General features: G+C 53.4%; 2 protein-coding genes across 6 annotated transcripts; one reads left to right on the top strand and one right to left on the bottom strand.

Annotated features, from left to right (window-relative positions):
- The first annotated feature begins 56 nt into the window (after positions 1–56).
- TTC31 (tetratricopeptide repeat domain 31) lies at positions 57–8300 on the top strand. 5 transcript variants are annotated; one of them, XM_047853553.1, is made up of 13 exons: positions 57–187; positions 345–433; positions 3396–3498; positions 3619–3857; positions 4030–4113; positions 4886–4942; positions 5043–5123; positions 5237–5431; positions 5678–5729; positions 5819–5909; positions 5998–6139; positions 6355–6456; positions 6723–8300. In XM_047853553.1, exons 1-13 carry the CDS (start codon positions 148–150, stop codon positions 7014–7016), a joined length of 1569 nt encoding a protein of 522 aa, XP_047709509.1. In that variant the 5' UTR covers positions 57–147; the 3' UTR covers positions 7017–8300. The 5 variants fall into 5 exon arrangements, with proteins under 5 accessions (XP_047709509.1, XP_047709511.1, XP_047709506.1 ...); XM_047853555.1 differs by having other exon boundaries at positions 6726–8300; XM_047853550.1 differs by having other exon boundaries at positions 3396–3857.
- A 3275-nt stretch (positions 8301–11575) lies between these two features.
- On the bottom strand, positions 11576–15017 carry LBX2 (ladybird homeobox 2). The gene is made up of 2 exons (XM_047854625.1): positions 13385–15017; positions 11576–12117 (listed from the first exon to the last, which is right to left on the bottom strand). Exons 1-2 carry the CDS (start codon positions 13881–13883, stop codon positions 11741–11743), a joined length of 876 nt encoding a protein of 291 aa, XP_047710581.1. The 5' UTR covers positions 13884–15017; the 3' UTR covers positions 11576–11740.
- Positions 15018–19572: the final 4555 nt, after the last annotated feature.

A 19572-nucleotide genomic window follows, 5' to 3' on the forward strand; every position in this document is an offset into this window, starting at 1 on the left:
CGCCGGGACCGTCTTGGACTCTCTCGCGCTCCGTAATCGGAGGCTTCTGCCCGTAACAAAGATGGCAGTTTACTCTGTCCTACTCCGCCCTTCGGCGGGTATCAAGTACCAGATCATCTTTCACTTTCGGGTTACTGTTGTTGAGAGATGGCGCCGATTCCGAAGACTGTGGGGCGGATAAAGCTAGGTAAGCAGGTGTGACAAGACAGGAGAGGGTCCAGGAGGGTAGGGCAGCCCCACTTGGGTCTGTTTTCAGTAGGGTCTTGGGCTTCACGCGGTGGGCGTAGGGCTCCGGCCCATCCAACCTGAACACCGTGACGCGCCGTTGCTTTCCTTTACCATAGACTGTCCTCTGCGGTCTGGCTGTCCGCTGGAGGTCGCTGCTGTCCCCAAACTCTGCAAGGAATTCGGTCCTGAAGACTACGGCGCAGAGGTAAAAGGGTCTCCTAGCTCTTCCTTGTCCGGTTTATCTTGGTCACGCCTCTTTCCAACCAGCTGTGCTGAGCCCCGCCTATGCCGGGCGATGCCCTGGGCTCTGAGGGCTCCGTGGAGCCTGGAGGAGCGCGTGACAAATGGAGGGCGTGGGGCCCCGGGAACCACGCTGCCTAGATAAGTGCTGGACGTGGGCGGGATTGAGTTGACAACGGTTTCTGAGTTGAGGATTTGGGAAGTGGGTGGTAGTTCCTTAGGATAAGATATTACATTACGAACGGAGGGAGGAGTGTGAGCAAAGACGCCGAGGCAAGGAAAAGTTTAGAGGACTTCACCGAAGTGGGACTTGAGTGGTTTGGTTGGAACCGTAAGAAATGCAGTGGGAAAGAAGGAAGAGAGAGGCTTGAAAGGCTTTGTCTGGCACAGGGGCTTGGGTGTCCTCAAGTAGGTGATAGGGTTATTGAGGGAAGGACAGAATCAGATTTAGGAGCCCTGAGAATCTGTGTCTCCAGTTGCTTCCTGGGGCTCTCCAAAACCTCAAACTCAACAAGTCTAGAAGTTAACTCATCATCTTTGCAAATTGGTTCCTTTTCCTCTAATCTTAATTTTGGTTAGCAACACGAACTGACATCCAGTTGCTTACAGCATAAATCTGAGAATCATTGTACATAATCCTCCCTTTCCTTTACCTCACACATGAAACCACTAAAATCCACTTTGGAAGTGTCTCTTGACTCAAGCGCATCGTTTCCATTCCTGCTCCCACTGCCATGGCCTTAGTTCAAGAACTCATTCTCTATGGCCTATGGCCTGCTAACTAAACATTCCACCCCTAGACTCATCTTCCCCAGTGCTGTTTCTCTTGAGCACTCCACTCCCATCACTGACAAGACGAAGTCCAAACTCACTGGGTCACAAAGGTTCTTCAGACCCAGCTTCTGACTGCATCTCTATTAGAATAGTCTCCTCACCAGTCTCTGCTTTTGCTCACTCAGCACACATATTGAACACCAGCTATATACCAGGCACTGTTGCAGGCACTGGAAAGACAGCAGTAAACCAAACAGACAAAATTCCTTTTTTTCAATGAATTAGAAGCATCTAGTGGAGGCAACCAATCAACAAATAAACAATATAGTATGCCAAATATGAAAAGTGCAAAGAAAAATAAAGCAAGAAGGACAGGGGGTGCTGAGTGGAGTTGAGAGCTTCTCTTTTTAAAGGAAGTGGTCAGAGAAGGCCTCCTGGAAAAGGTTTAAGAAGAGATCTGAAGGGGTGAGCCATTCACTGGGGAAAGAGCATTCCAGGGAGAGGAAGTAACAAGTACAAAAGCCTGAGATGAGAGCACACTTGGTGTGTTGTAGGAACTTCAGAGGAGACCACTGGCCACTGTAGGTTGAGGTAGGACAAGAAGATAGGAGATGATTCATGGAGGACTGAGTTGCTAGATTGTGTTCAGCAATGTGAATTAAGAGAGTAGCATAGACTGTGCTTTGGGGAGAAATAGAAGATCAAGGTAATCCTTTTTTGTTTTTAAAGATGGCTAGAGTGGGCCAGTTAGAAGTTGAAACAAACCCACCAGGCAATTGAGTTTGAAAATAAAATAAGTGTTGCTAAAAGTGCACAGCAGCATAAATGAAGATGCTGTGAAGTCAGGACAATCTTCTGATGGAAACCCTGGCTCTAAAACTGCTTAGAAAGTTGACTATACCTCAGTGATCTGAAGTCCTTCCTATGCATTAGTTTAGCACATTGGAGGTTCATGTAACTTCTAAGTTTCTCAGTCAGTGGGCCACCACCTAGTCAGGGGTGTGCTCTGTTTAGGCCTGATTAGGCCACACAGGAACAAGATGACTCCTGTTCTCCCCTAAAGCTGACAGTAACTGGGGAAATGATTCTCATAAGAACCTCAGAACATAACGGACCAGGTCTTGAAGAGTCTTCTCTCATCTTGTGAATGATGAAGCCAAGGTTCAGAGAGGTTATATGACTTGTTCACAATCAAACAACCGGGCAGTGCAGAGCCAGAACTAAGATGCAAGCAGTTTCATTTCACGGCAGTGTTCTTTCCAGTTCCATGCTTCTTGCCAATTGAGAGAGCAATAAAAAGCAGTGAATAATAAGGTTCTAAATTGTATAACACAGAGCATGTGAGTAGAGCTTCGTTGAGTGAAGGCAGAGATTATTGGAGATGAAGAGGTCTGGGAAGGCTTTGAGGGCAGATGGAATTTGAACTGGGCCTTGAAGGTGAGACAAGATGTGATGAGAAGCTCACAGCCAGGATCAGGGGACAGTTGGGAGGAAGATCCTGGAAGGGATCTGATAGCAGAGGGATGAAAGCAGCCAAGCAGTGGAGAATTACAGAGAAGATTGGGAAGGTCAGCCAGGGAGTGTTGCAGAAGGCTCCGAATCTCAGGCTGAGGAGCTAGACTCAGTCCTGCCTATGGCCTTGACAGTGGGGAATTACTGGAAGTTAGTTGCTGAGTAGGGAAGTAACTGCTGAGAGCTTGGTTTGAGGGGAAGCAAATGAAGTGCAGGGGAGAGGCCAGCCAGGAACTGCTGCTCTCATTCAGGCATGCGGTAGCTCCCGAGTAGGTTATATGGGGTTGCTCATATTCAGGGATTTGACAAGGGACATAGCTGGAAGAGCAGGTAGGAGGGTTCCGTTTCTGGGGCCTCAGTGTGGCTGATGTGGTGGCAGGTCAAGGGGAGGAGATCTTGTATGATGGAGAAGGCTGGACTGAAAGGCCTCACAGAACCCTTGGGAAGCAGGAGAGTAGTGATACCAGGAAAACCAGAGCAGTGTGTCTTAAGGTGCTGAGTGGGGAGAGGTCAGCCAATAAGGTTCTCCAGGCTGGGTGGCTGGTTTGTGGTGGCCACGGTGGAGGGGTCAACCCAGCCAAGTCCCTCGTTCTCTCCTAGAGCTCCCCCCAATACCAGCCTCCCTCCCCTCCCCCTCCCAGGACATAGTGGATTTTCTTCGACGGCTTGTGGAGAGTGATCCCCAGGGCCTGCACCGGATCCATGTGGATGGGAGCAGCGGGCGGCTGCAGCTGTGGCACCATGGTGGGGCGTGCAGGGGCCGGGCCCAGGGATCGAGGCTGGTACCCTGGGGAGGGCTGGCCCTCAGATACTCCTCTCTCTCATGTTCTTTTTTCTTTCCCTTTTCCTTATCCCTCCTGACAGATTACCTCCTGGACCATTTCTGTGATGAGGCTAAAACACCTGGACAGAGTGACAGAGACAAAGGGGCCGAGGGACTGGGCACCTACTGTGGTCTCCGAAAGTCCTTCCTGTATCCTCCCCAAGGGTTTGAGCCCTGTGAGCCCTGCCCTCATAGCCCCTCTGCCTCTGCATCTGCCTCCGGTGGCTCAGACAGCCTCCTTGAGGTGGCCATGCCCCAGAAGCTCCTGCTGACTGAAGAGGTGAGACGGTCAACAAGGGGCTTCACCTCCCCCAGGGCTCCTCCAACTGCCATATTCCCATATATGTATTTTCCCCTAATCTGGACCTTTCAAGGTCCTTCCATACTGCTGGCCTCCCTTTGGTTTTCTTGTTCTCTTTCTCTTTTCCCGTCACCTGCCTTTCCTTCTCCAGGAAGCCAACCACCTGGCTGAGGAGCTGGTGGCTGAGGAGGAGCGCCTGAAACAGAAAGCAGAGAAGAAACGACTCAAGAAGAAGGTGGCTGGAAAGCAGAAGGAGTGGGAACCTGGAGGGATTTGGAAGAGGGAAAGAGGGAAGCTTTGTGAGAACAGGAAAGAACCCAAGGTGGTCTGTAGTAGACCCTCTTGCCAGAGGGGGGGCCAAGGAGCTCAGAGCCCAGAGGTGGAAGGTCTCATGGAAGCCCTATGATGTGGTGGTTCTGGAGTCACACTGTACCGGCTGGGTTGGAATCTGCCTCTTTCTTACTGTGAGACCTCTGTCTGGTGGCTCTTGTGTCTACTTGCTCACTTGTAAAATGAGGATGACACAAAACCTACCTCCTGGAGTTGTAGGGATTAGATGAGAGTGTATGCAAAGCTCTTAACCCAGTACATGTCATATAATCTATTGTACACGTGAAGAATTGGTTTCAAGATACAAATTGCGCGCGTGCGCGCGTGCATGAGCGCACGTGTGTGTGTGTGTGTGTGTGTGTGTGTGTGTGTGTGTGTGCATGTGTATTTACACAGAAGGTTCAGGGGCACCTGGGTGGCTCAGTGGGTTAAGCGTCTGACTTCAGCTCAGGTCATGATCTCACGGTTCATGAGTTCAAGCCCCGCATCCAGCTCTGTGCTGACAGCTCAGAGCCTGGAGCCTGCTTCGGATTCTGTGTCTCCCTCTCTCTCTGCCCCTTCCCTGCTCATACTCTGTCTCTCTCTCTCTCAAAAATAAAATAGAAATTTTAAAAATTAAAAAAAACATAGAATTTTCAAATAATACATCATCAGCATCATCGTCATTATCATTGCAGCGTCAAAAGGATCGCAGGCGACAGGAACGCTTGGAGCAGGAGGGTGGGGAGCCCAAGGTGAGTGTCTATAGGCAGGTATGAGGAGCACTCAGTGCTAGGAGGGTGGGAGCTGAAAAGGCAGGCAGCTCAGGGTGATCCCTGTCTGCCTTCCCTCCAGCTCAAGGCCACCCCAGATAGAGATGGGAGCCCTCCATCTAGCCCTGGGAACCCTGCTCAGGGACAGTGTGGTGAGGAAGAGGTGAGACTCCCCTTCCTTCCCTTCTTGGTCTCTGCCCACCCCCACCTATCCCTCCACCTACTCCAGGACATACTTCATCCCCATCCCCTCCTAACTCTCCTTTCTGCTCACAGGACTTACTGGATCTATCTAGCACTTTCGTGTCTCTGGCTTTGCGCAAGGTTGGGGATTGGCCCCCCAGTGCCCGCAGAGACAAGGGACTGAGCCAGGAGCCCCGAGGCAAAAGTCTGGGCCCCCAAGAGAAGATGGGCCAGAAGGAAGGGAGCTCTCCAATAGAAGAAAGGCCCAGACAGACCCCTAAGGCAGAGGTGAGGTGACCAGTAGAAGGACTTCTCTGGCTCTAGAATCAAGAGACCTGGGGTCCAGCTCCATCACGGACACCCTGACCCTAGTTTCCTCTGCAGGAAGGTAGAGCTGATACCATCTTGCAGAACTGTCATAAAAATTACATAAATTGGGTGATGCTGACTGCAATATTTATTGTTTGAACAAAGGAGAAAGATTTGGGGAGGCTGAGGTCTCGAGTCCCACTTGACTTTGCTCCCCATCCTTAGGCATCTCCAGGACTACCGGCAGCTGCCTTACAGCAGAGCCAGGAGCTGGCAAGTGAGATTATCTCTCTCCTTCTTTTCCTCCTCACCCTCCCCTCTCTGGGTTAGCCCCATCTGAACCTTCCTACCTTCTCTCCTCCCCAGAGCTGGGTACCAGCTTGGCCCAAAATGGTTTCTACCACAAGGCTGTGCTTCTTTTTACCGAGGCCTTGAAGCTCAACCCTCGGGATCATCGGTGAGTAGGGGCTTAGCCTCTGTGCTCGGAGGTCAGGACAAGGCAAAGTGTTGAGGATCCAGACTTTTGGCCACTTTGTCTTTATCAGGTTATTTGGAAACCGCTCTTTCTGCCATGAACGGCTGGGTCAACCAATGTGGGCCCTGGCTGATGCCCAGGTGGCCCTTACTCTGCAACCTGGCTGGCCCCGAGGCCTCTTCCGCCTGGGCAAGGCCTTGATGGGACTGCAGGTAATGGGTCTGAGATTGGAAGCAAAGGAGGAATTTGGGTGGGATGGGATGGGGATTGGGTCTACACTGCATTTTCTAGGAAAGCTCCTAGTACCACACTGTCACAGTCTTAGTGGTACAAGAGGCCTAGGCGAGTTTGAGAAAGGGGCAGTTTTAATTTCATTTACCCCCTTGATACCTAAGCTTTGCTCTTTCTAATCCCTCTGGAACCAAAGCGTTTTGAAGAGGCAGCTGCTGTGTTCCAGGAGACTCTGAGAGGCGGCTCCCAGCCTGACGCAGCCCGGGAGCTCCACTCTTGCCTTCTGCACCTCGCCCTGGTAAGGGAACCTGCCCACTGTCATGCTGAGGGGGCAGCAGGAGAAATGGCTGGCATTTCCACAGTGGGCCCTGCTCCCTTCTGCCTCAGACAGATAGTGGGGGCAGGAATGGGCGGGAATGGGCGGGAATGACCTCTCCTTTGCCCAATAGTCTCAACTCCTCCAACTGCTAGAAGATTCCCCGAGGTTTGCATTTGGGAAGTCCCTTAACACTGAAGTCCACTGAAAAGGAGTATCTACAGGTGCCCCTTCCTTTCCCTTCTCAGCAGAATCAGCGAGGAGGAATCCGGGTGCCACATGTGACAACTGGGTTCCCGCAACCATTTTCCCATGCTGAGCCGGGGACCACAAGCCTCCCGTCTGTCAGTCGCCCTCCAAGCACCGCTCCAAGAGCTCCTGGCCTTCTGTCTCTACCCTTGTGTTTTCCCCCATGTCATCTGAGCCACCCCAACTGGACCCTGCCCCAAATTCAGACTAGAAGACCGCACCCTCTTCAGGACCCCTCAAAGGGCTCTGGTGTGCTAGGACTTGGACCCCAGCATCTACCTCAGGCCAGATGACAGAGGACCTGTCCCTCATAGGACAAGGCCATGTGTGTATCCCACAGTTCACTGCATATTTTGAGACCTTGTACTCTAAAATCATAATTAAAGACATCCCTGGTTGTCATTCCTTTTGCCACAGAGACCGGATGACAGAAAGGAGCCCCATGACCACTGAAACAACCTTTCTTTGGTTTTAAAGCAGATGGCTTCCTCTGGGAGCAGTAAGGAAAAATAAAACCCACCAAGGCTAAGGAGGGAACTGTACAAAAGTTAGGTTTTCAGACTATGACAGACCCCACAGGGAGCATATGGGGCTTGCTCTGCTTCTTGGCCCCGAGGGACTCATTCACCAACCAGAGCTCTATGCTCAGGAACAGGGCCACAATGATGAATGAGGCCTGAGTCCCACCCTTCACCTTGATAGAGGCTCACATCTTCCTGAGCCCAGCTCTTACCCTGTTTCTTCTAGCCCCAGCCACTCATGCCTTGTTTTCTGTCATTTGGTGCACATTCTGACCTCTCCTTTGCCCAATAGTCTCAACTCCTCCAACTGCTAGAAGATTCACTGGGGTTTGCATTTGGGAAGTCCCTCACCAGCTCCTGCTTGGAGTTGGCAGGGTTCATAACATCACATCTTCCCACTGCTGACTGTCCTGCTGATGGGGCGTCAGCAAGCACCCAGGGAGCTGCTACCTTGGCCATGCTCTTTTTCTGTTCCAGCACTGGGTATTGTAATGAGCCTTTCCCCATGTGAATTTATGCAGTTTTCCCACCAAGAGTTACTGCCCCCCAAAGAAGGCCATAATTCCCTACTTCTTGTGTAAGAATCAAGGTCTTTTGGTTCTCTAAGATCCTGGCAGCTGCCCCTGGCTGCTTCCTCCCTAGCCTTGCCTGGGACTCTCAGCTCATTGAAATATGGATCTGTGGGGGACTTTTAAGCCTTCCAGAATGCCTTGCCTGGGAGAACCATTTGCCAGGATACATGATTCTTGCTGCCTTATGGTCTTGCTCAACAACATTCACACCTGTATAGGAGGTGTTGAAACACACCTCCTTTCTACAGGGCTTTCCCAAATTCTTTTTGTTTATTGAGCAGGCTCCTTGAATATATCAGAATGAAGTCTTCCATTGCTAGCTGGGTCACCTTGGGTCATCTGCCTCAGTTCCCTCATCTGTAAAATGGGGGCAGTCCCTACCCCACAGGGCTTTTGTGAGGAGTGGAAGTAAAAGTGTGAGAAAATACCTACAAAGTGCCTGGTACATAAAGGGTGTTAAATAAACTGATTTTTTTATCTGCAACTGTCCTACATAATCATGATTCCCATAGTGGGAAGAGATGAGTATGAGTACACTGCTGCTTATTTCACAAAATACAGAGTTCCTGGGACTGTGGTTCTCCCAAGTGTAGTCCCTGAACCAGCAGGGACTTGTTGCAAATATACATTCTCAGGCCCCACCCTATACCTTTTCAATCAGAAAGTGCAACAGCGGGGCTCAGCGATTTGTATTTCATTAAGCCCTCCAGGTGATCGACCCTAATGCCCAAGCACTATTCTTTTTTTTTTTTTATTTTTTTTAACATTTATTTATTTTTGAGACAGAGAGAGAGAGAGCATGAACAGGGGAGGGTCAGAGAAGGAGGGAGACACAGAATCTGAAACAGGCTCCAGGCTCTGAGCTGTCAGCACAGAGCCCGACGCGGGGCTTGAACTCACGGACCACGAGATCATGACCTGAGCCGAAGTCGGCCGCTTAACGAACTGAGCCACCCAGGCGCCCCAACCCAAGCACTATTCTAGCACCTGGTGGGGGAGATACCATCCAGAGGCCATTTTGGTGGGAGAGATTTCAGTTTTGTTCATCCAAGGCTTGATTATGAGAGGTGGAAGCACTGGGCTAGAATTTAAGAGGACACAAGTGGAGGGGGGTCACGGCTCAGAGCCAATTAACTTGACACAATCATACTTCCTAACAAGAATTATTTGCTCTGAGAATTCTTTGCTCGTGCCTAGTTGGGGAGAAGTGGTTGTGTTTGCTTGAAAGGGGATTCTATTATGATGACTTCATAAGAGGCCTGCTCATCTGGCTTTGTTCAGGGCAGCAGAGGGGTACTTCTCTGCTTTGGGGATTCCTCTAGGGTTCCTCAAAGAATGGGCAGCCACCATTGTTGTGTGGTATCTGCTTTCAGGCTGATTTGGCTCCTTGCTCTTCCAGCCTCTCGAAGAAATATCCCCTCCCCAGTATCTCTTGACCTATCCTGGACTTGAACCTTCTCTAAGAGCCACAGGACTCCTGACACCTTATCCCCATTTTGCCCCACACTCACCCTGCTAACTGGTAGGGTTCCAACACAGCAGTCTGAGTTCTGAGCCCCTGGGGTTGGAAAGCACAGTGACCAACCATCCCGGTTTTCCTGGGACTGAAGGATTTCCTGGAGTATGGGACTTTCAGTGTTAAAACTGGGAAAGTCCTGGGCAAATGGGAATGAGTTGGTCACTGTAAAGTCTCCAAAGAGGCAGCCTTAGGAAGGGGATGAAGGCCCTGAACAGGAACCAGGGAAGTTATGTGTGTGTGTTGCACATGTGTATTGAAAGGGCAACACAGGTGCAAAGAACACTTTTTGTACGTAATGGCTGACAAGTTCTGAGCTCCACACCAGTAGTCATTATTTCTGCCCATGATGCCATTTTTCTTCCAGTTACCCAGGTTTGTGAGGCTGTCACAGATTCATGCAATCTTCGGTCATTGGGATAATCAAACAGATTCCTTTTTCATTACAGCTCCCCCCGCCACCACCACCACGTCTGGCCCCGAATTCTCTCGGCTCTTACCTTCTGCAGTGGCCAGAGATACGCTCCTTCTTCAGGTCCCTGCCAGTTACTGGTCTGCCCTACACTTGCAGCCAGATTAGCCTGCTCTAACATTGCTGTCACGTCTCTCCTCTCTAAAACCTTCAAGGACTATGCTTTATCTATAGTAGAATCCCAAAACTGCTACCTTTGGCCCTTTCTCCCCGGCTTTCTTTGTAAACCATTTTCTTCTTTCAGTTAGGCCCAGTCACAGTTATGGGGACAGAATATGCAGTGGTCAAAAGCATGAGCCCCTGAGTCAGACAAACAAGCAGGTTAGTGCCAGCCCTACCACTTACAAGCTCCATGACATTATTACATCTTCTTGGGCTTCTGTGATTCAGTCTCCTTACGCTTAAAGTGAAATTAAAATCTGGGGCACCTGCGTGGCTCAGCTGGTTAAGCATCTGACTCCAGCTCAGGTCAGGATCTTATGGCTCGTGAGTTCAAGTCCCACAAGTCCCACGTGGGCCTCTGTGCTGACAGCTCAGAGTCTGGATCCTGCTTCAGATTCTGGGTCTCCCTCTCTCTCTGCCCCTCCCCTGTTCATACTCTGTCCCTCTCTCGAAAATAAATATTAAAAAAAAATTTAATGAAATTAAAATTTCATTATCTTCTGGGATTACTGTAAGATTAATCCATGCACATCACTTGAATTATGTTCAATAAGCGTAGTTATTGTCCAACAGTGCCAGGTTCCCTTCTACCTTCTAGCATTGTTCAGTCTCCCTGAAATATTCTCTCCTGGGACCTCCACTTGCAACCAAGGCCCTAGCTGACTCCCCTTAAATCCTGGATGGATCATTCTCAGAACATTCTTGAGAATGAGTTGTGGCATCTGGGCAGAAGCATGGAAGGCCTGAGGAGGGAGGAAGGACAGACACGGAGAGAGGGGAGCCAGGAAAGAACCTAAGCATGGTCTTCTGAAGATCTGAAGTGATGGCCCTGCATAGGCATAGGCCTCTTACCTTCTCATCATATCGCCAGAGGGTGATTAATTACCAGTGGAATAAATTAATTTCAGAAATGTCCGCTGGTGGGGGTAGGCTATTGACTCCACCCGCCAAGGTCCCCATGCAGCTACTCCAGCCTCCACCTCCACGGCCAGTCTCAGCCTCCCCACCCTCCTGCCAAGGCCACTATCCTGGGGGGAACATTTCCTGCCCAAGTGTGGGGCAGAGGTCCCAGAAGTAGGGTTGTGCCCCTTCTCCCCACCGCTTTCACTTAGCTTGTGTTTCAGCATGGGGTTCTTTCAGCAGAAGTGAGAGAATGGTCTGAAGCCCATTAACAAATGACCTCAGGGTCGGGAAAGGGTAGGATCAGGCACAACTTTGTCACTTTGGAGCAGCCCAGAGGTTAGCTGCAAGGTCTTGGAGGAGGCGGGTCAAAGGCCTGCTGGAGTCCAGCAACTAAAGCCAGTCAGTAGGGGTAGGTCGCCCGCAGCTACGTGTCCCATCTTCCTCCCCTCAGCTCGAAGTCTCCAGAGTGCCGTCCGGCTGACATGCGCTGGCTCTGAAGGCTGGCACGATACCTAGGTCCAAATCCTGACCTAGTGCTTCTTGCTTTGTGAAACGGGTATAATTATATCACCGAATAGACTTGCTATGAGGTTTGAAGGAGGCATCGCGTTTAAAGCGCTCAGCCAAGCGCGGAATCTGCACAACAATCGGCAGATTTTGCTCTTACTGCTCTGGGGCGCCAAGATTGAGGCTTCGAGTGACTGAGTCTCCATTTTATTCTCAACAATTGGGAAAAGTGAGTGTCTGGACTGTGAGCCAGAGGAGGCCAGATCCACACCCTCCCTCCACCCTAGTACCCAGACAGGGCGCGGAGCACGGAGGCAAGGAGTCGGGGATCCAGGTGCCCAGGGCGGCGGCGGCTTTGCCTTCATTAGTCCACCTTTATCTCCTCTTCTGACAGGTGGGGCCCGGAGTCAGGCCGGCCAGGGACGGGGCGTGGGGTGCCGTCGGGCAGCGAGAGGCGGCACTGAACTTCGGGGGACAGCGTGCGCAACGAGGCCACGTCGGCGCGCATCTCCTCCACGTCGCGCTTGAGCTTGGCTCGCCGGTTCTGGAACCACGTGACAACCTGTGCGTTGGCCAAGCCGAGCCTCGCCGCCAGCCGGTCGCGCTCGGAAGGCGCCAGGTACTTCTGGAAGACGAAGCGTCGCTCCAGCTCCAGCACCTGCTGCGCAGTGAACGCCGTGCGTGACTTTCGCCGTCTGCGGCCAGCCTGGCCAGGGCCCAGAGCACTCGGGGCGGCGCGGCCTGCGGGGATACGGCGGGGGTCAGTCTTAGCCTGCAGGAATCAGGCATCCGCTCAAAGAAGCTGTGGGGGGGGGGGGGGGGGGGCTCAAGCCGGGGTGGGGGAGGCGGAGCGAGAAGGCGGACAGGAGCCTGAACCGTGGTCCCTTACCAAACGGGGGTTCAGGCCGAATTGGGAGTGGGGGGCATAAAGTGGAACGGGCCACTTGGGTATGGGAAGCAGCAGGCTGAGGGCATCTTGAGGAGGTGAGGGAGTAGGAAGAGGGCGGGACTGGCCAGAGGAGACTTGGCAAGGCGTCAGGCAATCTGGGGAGGGATCTTTGAGGCCCTCCGGAGCCCCGGGATAAGTGGGCTTGTAGGTTGGGGCCTGCACCCAAGGCCGGGCGACCATGGTCAAAATAGGACAGCCGGGCGCCTGGGTGGCTAAGTCGGTTGAGCATCCGACTTCAGCTCAGGTCATGATCTCATGGTCCATGAGTTCGAGCCCCGTGTGAGGCTCTGTGCTGACAGCTCAAAGCCTGGAGCCTGCCTCCGATTCTGTGTCTCCTTCTCTCTCTGCCCCTCCCCTGCTCACACTCTGTCTCTCTCAAAAAATAAACATTAAAAAAATAATAGGGACAGCCCGCGGCAGCCCTGTGTGATGAATGTAATACGACTCTGATCATGCCCTTCTAAAGACTCTCAGGTTATGATGAGCACTCTTGTTTTACGCTTTTTTAGTGACACGGGAACCTCCTCCTCGAGCCCAAAAGGAGGTAGTGGGGGTTCAAAGTGTAAGGAGAGGCGAAGTCCGTAATCCCCGACCCTTGCCGCCCCAAAGACCTTCTGTTCCTGTCCCCTTTCCTGAAGAGAACGGCGTGGAGCGGAGCTAGGTCACCCGGAGAGACCGAGCCTCGCCTCCCAGCACTTTGTGCACCGCCCATGCCCTAGCTCACTGTTCACAGCCTCGGGCTCAGGCCTTTTGTCTCCATCTCGCCGGCCTTTCGGTGTCGCGATTGCCCCGCCTACAGCGAACGGACCAACGGGTCACTCAGTTCTCGACAGATTGGCCCTCCCCCTCGGCGCTGGCGGCCTCCAAGGAGCGGCCGCGGAGCCTGGGAACTAACGGAGGGTAGGTGAGGATTGGGATATGGAAGTCCCAGCACGTGGGCTGAGGACAGAGGGCAGATTAGGGTGGGGGCCATTGTGAACGAAGGGTCGAGACCGGGACCTGAAGGAGAGAGATGGGGAGAAGGCCAAGTCAAAGTGCGCGACCTTGCCTGCGCTATACCTTCAGAGGGCTCCGGAGCGTGCCAGTCAAATCCGCGGAAAGTTTTACTAGTCAGCTCCTCCAGCGCGCACAGAGGCGACGTGGGACCAGGACTCGACTCTGGAAGCTGGGACGTAGAGGGTCCTCGGGGGATCAGGCGCGGGCCTAGGATGTCGGCGATGCTGAATAATGTCCGGGGTGTCCGGGGCTCTGGTCCCGAGTTCATGGCCGACGGGGCTGTGGCGGTCCCGCCGCCGGCTGCGCTGGGCGCAGCAGCTGCCTGGGCCCCAGACCGCGGCTCCCTATCTGGGCCCCCAGCTTCGGACCCGCCCCCCGCGCTGGGCCCAAGCCCCTTGTGCCCCTCCTCCTGCGCCCCCAACCCCCATCCCGGGGCCGCGGTGGGTCTGGAGCTGGTAGATGTCCCCGCAGCTGTATTTCTAACAGGGTGGGGAGGCGCGGAGAGCAGACCAGGAACAACCTGCCATACCCGGCCGCCGAGCTGCTCCGCGCGGCAGGGCATGGCCCCGTACACGCTCTGACTGGACCCTTCCTGGACGGCCCGCAGATTCTGTGTACCATCGACTCCCCGCCTAGCCGCTGCTCTGGCTCATAAACTAGTCGGCAATAAATTGCTTCCCCTTGCCCCAACGGATGGGATTTGCAGAATTCCGAGGAGGGAGATCAGACCTGACCGTTCTAGGATCTCTGATCCCTCCTAAAAAGGATCTTGGTCTCCTGACCTAGCCCCCTCGTCCGCGCCCCACCCCTGCAGAACCCTCTTGAAGAGGTTCCGGCGGCTGGAAGTTATTAGAGTGGCGCGAGGGGCCTGGGGGAACTCAAGACTTGGAAGGACCTGGCCTGGCGGAATTTCTGCAACCGGGAATAATGGGGATGCGATGCGGAAGCAAAAGCAGGTGAGTGGATCCACCAGCTCTCTGGCTGGGCCCGGGCTTAGAGGCCCTGAGAAAGTCAAAGCACATGGAGAAGTGGAATAGACCGGGGCCTCAGGAAAGAAGACATAGCAAATCCGGAGCTATCGCTACTGCCCCCACCCAGGGGTCTTGGCCAGGGAAGACTGGCCTCCGCCGAGGCCTATCAGTCGATCTGTCTTTGCCTCCATATTAAGCTCCTATGGTTCAAATAGGGGTTCCCCAGCCTCCAAAGCCCAGAAACCACCCTGTAGAGCAGCAATGGAAAGGGCCACTGGTCACTCCCCATAGAAAAGTGACTTGCAGGTCAGACTTCATGGACCCAACCAGATCCTGGGACAGAAACCCCTGCCAGCTCAGGGACAAACCCTAAGGTCTGGGATATTCATTCCTACTTTATTTGTGTCCTTTCTTTCTTTTGTCCCACACCTATTCCATTCCTGGGCTCACACCTGAGTGAGTGCCCTACAGCTGTCCTTTGTAGGAAGAAGGCAGCTCTGGAACACTGGTTGCTCCACCAGTGGAGGCCCAACAAGGCAAGGGGATTCACAGTCCAGAGGCAGAGAAGCCCCACCACTCCTGAGGAGCTCACCGTTCCTGAGGAACTTGCTTCTATGGGATTCTTCAAGTTTCTTCCCACAGTGCCAAGAAGTCCCTCCTGGGGTGTCCATTATGTCACCTTCTCTGTAGACCTCTGCACCTCCCACCATTTGTGCGAAGATCCTCTGTGCCTATTCCCTGGGGCAAGTGGAGCCTGCCGTTGAGGTGCCCTAAACAGAGCTTGAGAGACCTAAGGCCCCTGGGCCAAAGATAATGGGGGTGAGGAACCCTCACCTGGCCAGAGGCACTAACCTGGCCTCCCAAAGATGGAGAAACACAGGGTCTTCTTGGTAATGAGTTCCCTCCAGTGACCCCTTCCATCCCCCAGACACACACAGACACTTGCATAGTACCCTCATGGCAGCCTGAGCAACACAGCCCAATGGCCCACTGATTGGTCTAAGAACAGAGCTAGGCCACAGCAGAACACTGAGATGCCTCAGGATCTTGTTAATTGGTTATTAATGGTAGGAGGCGGAGGGAGGCCAAGAGAGAACCTCATGGCTGGAGGCCCCAGTCCTCTGAACCATGCTGGTGGTTTGACTTAATCTGCTTTTATTATTTTTTTTATGTTTATTTATTTTTGAGAGACAGAGAGACAGACATGAAAAGGGGAGGGGCAGAGAGAGAGGGAGACACAGAATCCAAAGCAGGCTGCAGGCTCTGAGCTGTCAGCACAGAGCCTGACATGGGGCTCGAACTCACAAACTGTGAGATCATGACCTGAGCTGAAGTCTGACACTTAACTGAGCCACCCAGGTGCCCCAGACTTAATCTGCTTTTAAAGAGGGTCCCAGGAAGCTGCAGGAACTGCCTAGCTCATGTCCCATGCCTGTCACCAAACAGACACTACAACCCTCCTCTGTGTAGCTTTTATGTCATCTCTTCCTCTGCTCTCAATTACTAGTATGTTTGTGAGGAGTGCCCTCTCTCCTGAAGGGCATTTGCCCTTTCTATCCCTCCCACCTATCTACCCCCCCCCCCCCCCCGCAAACTGCAACCAGGCTCAGGTAATGGGGTTCGATGACAGCGGGGTTGGGAGGTCCCCATTTGGGGGATGAAAGAAAAGGCGAGACTAGTAAAGGGAGGAGGCCGCTGACAGCAGAGCCCTAAGGCTGTCCCAGCGGCCAGGGACTAGTCCAGACAAGGGGGGGGGGGGGCACAGGAGGGGACTTCTCCAGCAATGCCTCTGGAACCTGAGCTGGGGAGAAACCCGATCCCCATGTTGGGGGGAGGGTAGGAGGAGGGTGAATGATTAATGAGGGAGATTAAGAGATTAAACTTGGGTTCTGGGCTGGATGGGAAGGGGGTGCTGCATCAGTTGTCTTGTAGCCTTCACCCCCCATATACCCTCCACCCCCAAGGCCCAACCTTTCCTGTCCTGGACCTTCACAGAGTGATCCACAGACAGGCACCTTTCCGCAGCCCCCCTCCAACCCCCCCCCCCCCCCGTTCTGATAGTCTTCCTTTCTCAGCATTCTCCAGCAACCCCTCATGTCTCCCACCTCCACGGATTCCCCTTATTGTCCTTGCAGACATTTGGGGTCCCCTGCTCCTCCTCCTTGTAGAGATCCCCACATTCCGACTTTCACTCCCTGGGGAAGGAGCCTCCATTCTCCTTTAAGGATGCTTTCTCACACCTCTGCGCATCATCTCTTTTCAGATTTCCCTTTCCTCGTCGTCCCTACCTTATCTCTCATTCCGTGACACTGCACCTCTCACCCACATTGCCCATCTCAGCCTCCCATCTAGCGGGTTCCTTTACCCAGCCCTCCACCCCCCAGATTGTTGCCTCTCTTGGCACAATCTTAGTTGTTCAATAAACAACCTTTAGTCTCCGAATTTCCCTCTCCACGCACTCCTTTGAATCCTGTGATTGGGGATCCTCCGAACAACCCCCTCAGGGCAGTGGACGGATGAGGGCCAGTCCCGGAGAGGTGCCTGCCCGCCCCTTTCCACCCTTAGGGAAGTCCGTTAGTGAGAGGGGGGTGGGCGTTGAGGGAGGAAACTCGCGGCCCAGGGGCGAGGGGCGGAGCGGCAGTCCGTCTCGCACACTTCAAGGGTTGTTTTCTCTTTCAGAAAACGTTGTTGAATGAACCGACTCAGACACTTCCACTTTAGTTTCGTTTCTTCTAGGGCCTTGCTTGGGTCCGTGAGCCCTTTCTGGCCCTTTCCGCCGGCTCATAAAGAGCTCTGGGGGCGTGCGAGCCGAGCTGGGGGAGCGGCGGGACACACACACACACACACACACACGCACGCACACCGAGACCCCCTGCTCCATTACCAGTGAAGTACCTTTTCCCTCCTTTCCCGCCCACCCCGGGCCGGGGACAGACTGCCTGGGCTAAGAGGGACCTGTTCTCTCCTGTGCCAAGGGCGGGCGCAAATCTCGATGCTCCCTTCCCCCAGGTGAGAGTGGACCGCGGAAACGGAAGCGGTAGGGGCAATGGCCGGCTGGGCCCTGCCGGTGAGTACTGATGCCCCCGCTCCCTCCCACCACCGGAAGCACAGCGAGGTCAAGGGCGCCCGGGAGTGGGCCGGCTGCGCGCTGGGACTGCCCTGCGGCCGCCTCTTTGAAGACAAGGAGCGCGTTCTGGGTCGCGCAGCCCAAGAGAACCCTAGGCTTGATTCTGCACCCCCACCCCTCACCCCGTGGCGCAGATCGTGACCTGAGGGGCACAGGGTCTGTGTGGCACAGAGCCCGCAGCTGGCCTGCATCAGCCACCTCGGGAGACTCACCACAGCTGCCTCTGCCACCACCGCTGACAAAAAGAAGGTTCTGCTGGGCCCCTGGCGAGGCCGCCACTGGGCCGCCATCCCAGATCCTGTCCTGAGCACCTTCTGCTCCTTGGCCTCAAACCATGCCTTGTCAAAAGCCTCATCCTGAGGCTTGGTCCCTAAGTCAGCCTTATCTTCTGACTGGGCCTGTTTGACGCCAAGCTCCTGCCAAGCCCCAAGCTACTCCCCAACTCCTCCTGCAGCCACGTAGGACCGGAAAAGTCCCCAGGAACGTTTCTACCTCCTTCCCCCCAAGTCCAAACCTCTCCCTGGTGAGTCATTCCTTGAAAATGCCCTTTCAGGGGTGGCTCAGTTGGTTTAGCCTCCGACTCTTGATTTAGGCTCAGGCCATGATCCCATAGTCGGTGAGATGAAGCCCCACTTGTGGCTCCTCGCTGTCAGCCCTGAGCCTGCTTGGGATTCTCTCTACCTCTCTCTGCCCCTCCTCCTGTTTTGCAAGCACACTCTGTCTCTCAAAATAAACATTAAAAAAAAGAAAAGAAAATGCCCTTTCACCGACAAACTCTTTGAGAATAGCCTCAGTGTGGCTGCTTGAGTGGGCAAGGAGTCCCCGGAAGAGACGGGGGGGGGGGGGAGCCCTGAGATAGATATAATGAATCCCAAATCCCTAGATATATGTTGGTGTAGAGGCTGATGCAAAGGAATGGAAAACCCCGGGTCCTGGCAGAGAGAGGGTTTTCTGGAGGAAGTGACACTTGGACCTTGAAAAGACAGCTGAGTATGGGCATAGGGGGACAAGCATTCCAGGCATGCAGCTCGAAACATGGGAGGCAGGGGGAATCTTGGAGATTCTGTCAGGGTGGTTGTTCTGCAATGTCCCCACCCTCTTGCTTGTTGCCTGTCCCTCACACTTGAGGGCTCTTGCTTTCTGCAGCCTCCCCACATTGTGCTTTTCTCATGGTCTACAAGTTCCATCTGTGTGGAGGGAAGCCCAGGTCCACCGTGCACTGGTTGCTATGCCCAGTCCCTTTAACCCCCGCCCCAGTCTCAGGCTCTCTCAGCCAGTTCAGACCTCCTTCACTGTACACCTCCTCCCAAGTCTTCTGCCACCTCATCTCTATCCCTGGGAGCTCCGTGCCTTCAGCCCTCACCAGCTAGGCACAATGACCCCTTTGAACTCATGGGAGTCAGACTTAGGCCAGTGTAAGATTTAGGTTTCAACTTGAGTTCTGGCCACAATTTATGCTGCTTGCTCCCTCCCACTTGTCCCAGATTCAGCCACAGCCTATTAGCTTCCTTCAGGAACTTGCTTTCTCCTCCATCTGTTATTGGCCCAGTCAGGCAAGTTTCTGACTACCCCACTAAGAGGTCATAGAACAGGAAGGCTAGCTAAGTTTGTTTCCAGAGCCTAAGGCTCATGGCTGGGCTCCTATAAAAAAGGGATGTTTGCTGAATTAATCAAGGGAGTTAACAGCCTTGCTGCTTCCCTCTTGTTACTTGAAGCTGCCTTTGCTCTGCTGGACACTAGTTCCCTTTCCTCATCCTTGCTTCACCTAGTCCGGGTACCTGAAGGACAACCATGTCTCCAACTCAACACCCTTGTTCTCCCTGTGTCCCACCCCGCAATTTTTTTTTTTCCATTCCTTCCATAGTGCAATTCTTTGATTTTTTTTCCTTTAAAATAGCACTCTTCTTCAGTCCTTCAGTGGCCACTGTCCAACCCTAGCCCTACTCTTGAATCAAGACACCTCCACTCAAGTTTGTAGCATATGCTGCAACACTCAAGTAGAGTGACAGCTCCCCTCCAGAAAGCCTTCCCTACCTACACACACACCCCACACAAGAGCTGGTATGGGTAGCCTGGTTCCACTTAGCTCACCTTCTGAATTTTACATGTATAGAGTCCTCTACCCTTCTCCTTTGGCAATTCACTGAGGGGCA

The sequence above is a fragment of the Prionailurus viverrinus genome, chromosome A3, assembly GCF_022837055.1.
Source record: "Prionailurus viverrinus isolate Anna chromosome A3, UM_Priviv_1.0, whole genome shotgun sequence".
NCBI classification, from domain to species: Eukaryota; Metazoa; Chordata; class Mammalia; order Carnivora; family Felidae; genus Prionailurus; species Prionailurus viverrinus.

Coding starts and splice junctions, on each gene's coding strand:
- LBX2 (XM_047854625.1), bottom strand. CDS start 13,883: ATGCCCTGCCGCGCGGAGCAGCTCGGCGGCCGGGTATGGCAGGTTGTT. Junction 12,118..13,384: donor CGCTCCGGAGCCCTCTGAAG/GTATAGCGCAGG, acceptor GTATCCCCGCAG/GCCGCGCCGCCCCGAGTGCT.
- TTC31 (XM_047853550.1), top strand. CDS start 148: ATGGCGCCGATTCCGAAGACTGTGGGGCGGATAAAGCTAG. Junction 434..3,395: donor CTGAAGACTACGGCGCAGAG/GTAAAAGGGTCT, acceptor TCCCCCTCCCAG/GACATAGTGGATTTTCTTCG. Junction 5,730..5,818: donor GCAGAGCCAGGAGCTGGCAA/GTGAGATTATCT, acceptor TCTCCTCCCCAG/AGCTGGGTACCAGCTTGGCC.